This window comes from Ranitomeya variabilis, chromosome 3 (assembly GCF_051348905.1).
Source record: "Ranitomeya variabilis isolate aRanVar5 chromosome 3, aRanVar5.hap1, whole genome shotgun sequence".
NCBI lineage: Eukaryota > Metazoa > Chordata > Amphibia > Anura > Dendrobatidae > Ranitomeya > Ranitomeya variabilis.
The window spans coordinates 25263025-25267144 of NC_135234.1; the positions used below are offsets into that span (position 1 = coordinate 25263025).

Genomic DNA, 4120 nt, shown 5'->3' on the forward strand with positions numbered 1-4120 from the left:
GGTTGTTGGTGGTTATTAGAGTAGGCGTTTGTTGGATTTATCTGTGACTGTTGCTAGATTTTGAGTGTGCGATAATTCCCTTCTTTATCATACTTTGGTTTAACCCCATCATCCACCATCAACCCCATTGCATACCTCTATTGTTTAAGGTTGTATATTTGTATGATTGGTATTTTTCATTATCCCAATATTTCCCTCCCGTGAGATCTTTGACAGTAGACCAGTGAGCATCCATGTTTCCTTGAAGGAATGATTTATTAAACTTTAGCTAGGTTGAGACTAGTCCATTTTCCCCATTAATAAACAGACATAAGATTCTAACATTAGGGTTGAAAGCTGCAACTTATTTTATGTTCGGCAGTACGTTTTAAGTATTTTTTTGAGACAGGACGGACAGTGGTGTGGAGCTCACTGATATCAGCGAGGTCCTGTAATAGGAGTCATCGGGGTAACAAGTCCGTTCATGACATTTTTTCACTCCCTTCTTCAGTTTGGTGGAAGAACATGACCGGCCGAACAGAGTTTGGACCTCAACCCCATCCAACACCTTTGGGATGAAGTAGACTGGAAATTGTGAGCTGAGACTTTCTCAAAACATCAGGGTCTGACCTCACAAATGATCTTCTGGATTAACGAGCAAAAGTCCCTACAAACGTCTCCAACATCTTGCAGAATGTCTTCCTAGAAGAGCGGGAACCGTTATATCTGTATAGGGGCCGACTCCATATTAATGTATGTGGATGTAGAATGGGAGGTCAGCTCTTAGAGGTGGGATGTGGAGGGGGCACATACTTTAGTTCTTACAAAATTGCTAACCCTGTTCTGAGCGTACAGTAGCGTCTAGGAGAACATTATTGATCAGGACTCTCTGCAGCCTCTTAATCTGTACTGGCCAGTGAGGATGAGGTCAAGGTTTTTCTTTTTCACTGTACAAGTAGCTTTTCTTAAGCATTTTTTCTGCATAAAAAAACGCAAAAACACGGCAGAGTTTACAGGGCATTTTTTAATGTAGTTCCTTATGTGGTTTTGATGTTTTTTTTTTAATTTTAAGTCATTTTGATCTCAGTCTTGGAAAATTTGCGGCAAATGTTGCCATACGGCTCTTTTTAAAAATGCACCCCAAGCCCAAAAAAATAAAGGAAAAAAATTAACCATGTGAATGAGATTTCAGGAATCTAATTTTTCTTGCTGTTTCTGTAAAACACTGTGTTTTTCTGCATGAAAATTAATGGGAAAATGTATAAGAAGGACAAAATGTTCTTGTTAAACTTGAAGAGTCTTTAGGCTGAAGACCCTGAAAGTAGTGAAGTAGTGTCGAAGGTCCTTGGACGCCAATTAGAAAAAATAGCGAAACGCGTCTACATTTCCAGTTGGATCTTTATTACTTTACATAAGAGCCAGGCTGTAATACATTTAGAAAGAGGGAAAGTCATTTATGATGTGAAGTCTGATCGAGGCAGAGATAGTTCTCCGATTATTCCGTCTACGTAGATATGAACCATGATGACAATCGTGTCTTTGCGTTTCTTCCACTGACAGAGTTGTCCATCAAAATCTGATTAAAACTCGCATTCTATAGAAGAAAAGGAATCATTAATAATTAACATTAAACGAGGGCACTGGAAACTTAACTAAAGCAAAAATCCCAAAACTTAATGCCCCAAAACCCGTTTGTGGGGCAATTCCACCACTTAAAAGTAACCTTTTTATTTTGATATCTTAAATTATTATAAACGAATAAACACAATCTGCTTTTTCCCACCCAAAACCAATTCTTGTCCGTTGGTTTGTCTGGTCGTCTCATTGAAATGAATAAGAGTGAGCTGTAGTAACAGACACAACCTGCAGACAAATTTGGCGACGTTTTCCCATTTTTTATTCTTACGCACCTGCTCTAAGTTGACCACAGTTGACATCTTGGTACATTGAGACCATGGGACATTGTTTTGAGACTGTACAAGTATTTAAGTCTTACCATCAACTTTGCGAGGATAGAAGCACCAAGCGGCATATGGGTCATTAGCGTTATAACAGCAATTCCTCTCCGTACATTGTTGTTCCGTGATGCCGGGATCTCCACAATTTTCTCTTAAAGTTGCGTCAAAAGAGCATTCATCTTCACCTAGAAATGAGCAAATAATCATATAAAGTAAGCTCAGAGTCAGGCTGCCGCTGTAAAGGCTGTACATAAGGTTGAGAAAATCAGTTTGAAGTGATTTGAATTTGCCTCAAATATGAAAAAAATTGCATTATCCTGGACCCGAATTTTGCATGATCCCCTTCATGCAAAATCATCAAAGTGGCACCTGACCTGCCGCTGTTTTTCTGATTTGCAGAGCTTTGGGAAACAAAAATTATACCCATCTTCCAAATGCCGCAGTGGACATCTGGTTGTCCACTCCATTTAACCTCTTTTTTTTTTCATCCAGCACGCAACGCCGTCTTAGGGCATCTTCAATCTGCACCGAGAAAGCCTCTGACATCAAGATGCACGCTAACACAAAGGAATGCATGACATGCTCCTCCCAAGGAACTGAGTAGGCCTTAGGTGATGCAAGTCGTGATGTTAGAGGCCTACTTGGTACCGTGAATACATGCAAAGACAACATCAACAGCCTCAATCTTTTAGAGAACCTAGTAGAAACTGTTCAGTTTGCCCACAGCGCAACCGCAGGAGAAATGAAGAATTGCACTTTACCTATAAAAATCAATAGGTTCAAAATATAATGTTCCAGGTCCTCCAGACTAAAAGATGCTCTTTGTAGCTCCTCTTTAATCTTCCCTGAGCTAATAGATAAGATCGGGCTCCCACCTTTCCAGTAACCCAATATCTCATAATAAAGTACTTTCAAATGGATTTACTAGTAAACCAGATGAAATACTTGTTTTAGTCCTTAGGTTACGCAAGTCATGATGATAGAGGCCTACTTGGTACCATAAGTATACGCAAAGACAACATCAACAGCCTCAATCTTTTCAAGAACCTGTTCAGTTTGCCCACAGCGCAACCGCAGGAGAAATGAAGAATTGCACTTTACCTATAAAAATCAATAGGTTCAAAATATAATGTTCCAGGTCCTCCAGACTAAAGATGCTCTTTGTAGCTGCTCTTCACTCTTTACGGAGATAATAGATAGGATCGGGCTCCCACCTTTCCAGTAACCCAGTATTTCCTAATTAAGTACTTTTACACTGATTTACTCGTAAACCAAATTAAGTACTCATTTTATCAAATCTGGGGAACACTCTAACAGGGGGTAGAACATACATATATAATATACTGATATAAGAAAAAAAGAATGTGACTTACTTGGCCCATTCTGCCCATTTACAGACATGGAAGACCCAACGATGAGGGCGATGGCAAATAAGCAAAACACTTTGTAGTTCATGGTTGGTCTCTTCACGTGGAGTTGCCCAATAGTTGGATTGGAGTGTAGAATGGACGAGTCTTACGGGAAGTAACTTTATATTCTTAGTTGTTTGCTGTGTATTCTTAGGTTATGTCTCTTAGGGTGGGTCTCTCCAAAGGTTGAGTAACAAAATGGTCTCGTGTGATTGGCCTTTGTTTTGGCACGGGGCAGATCAAATGAGTCATGATCTTCTCCTTCTAATCTGGAGTAAATATTTGCCAATTTCAATATTATTTTGGAAAGAAAATTCATGTGATTCTGACGCAGCCCAAAATTTGATACCGTAAACGTGGAAAAGACCTGAGAGTCCATATCTACAGACGCAGACGACAAAAGCTTTCTTGTCTCCATTGGTGCATTTTCATAGAGAAAAATTAAAAATCCATGGAAAGGACCCGATAGTCAAAATCTATTGAAGCAGACGGAGCGAGATTTATTGTCACAATCGGTGTTTTTTCAGTATCAGATTTTTTTTTCTTTATAATCTAATTCATTCCAAAGTCTATTGAGCTCAGTGGACAAACATCGGAGTCTTAGATTTACCTTGGAGTAAAATAGCATTTACTGTTGTAAATTTTCATCAATCTATTGCTGATTTCTTGAGAAGTATTAGTAAAAAAGGGTTTTGGGAAATTAACATAATTTTTTTTTGTTTTGTTTTGTTTTATACATAGTTTTGCTCAAAATAAAATCAATTTTGATCTGTC

At 38.7% G+C, this 4120-nt stretch overlaps 1 protein-coding gene across 1 annotated transcript; it reads right to left on the minus strand.

Moving 5' to 3' along the window:
• Window positions 1-985: 985 nt before the first annotated feature.
• Window positions 986-3508, minus strand: LOC143817910 (putative gastrointestinal growth factor xP1). The gene is made up of 3 exons (XM_077299381.1): window positions 3311-3508; window positions 1976-2122; window positions 986-1573 (listed from the first exon to the last, which is right to left on the minus strand). The coding sequence occupies exons 1-3, from the start codon at window positions 3390-3392 to the stop codon at window positions 1560-1562; spliced, it is 243 nt and encodes an 80-aa protein (XP_077155496.1). The 5' UTR covers window positions 3393-3508; the 3' UTR covers window positions 986-1559.
• Window positions 3509-4120: the final 612 nt, after the last annotated feature.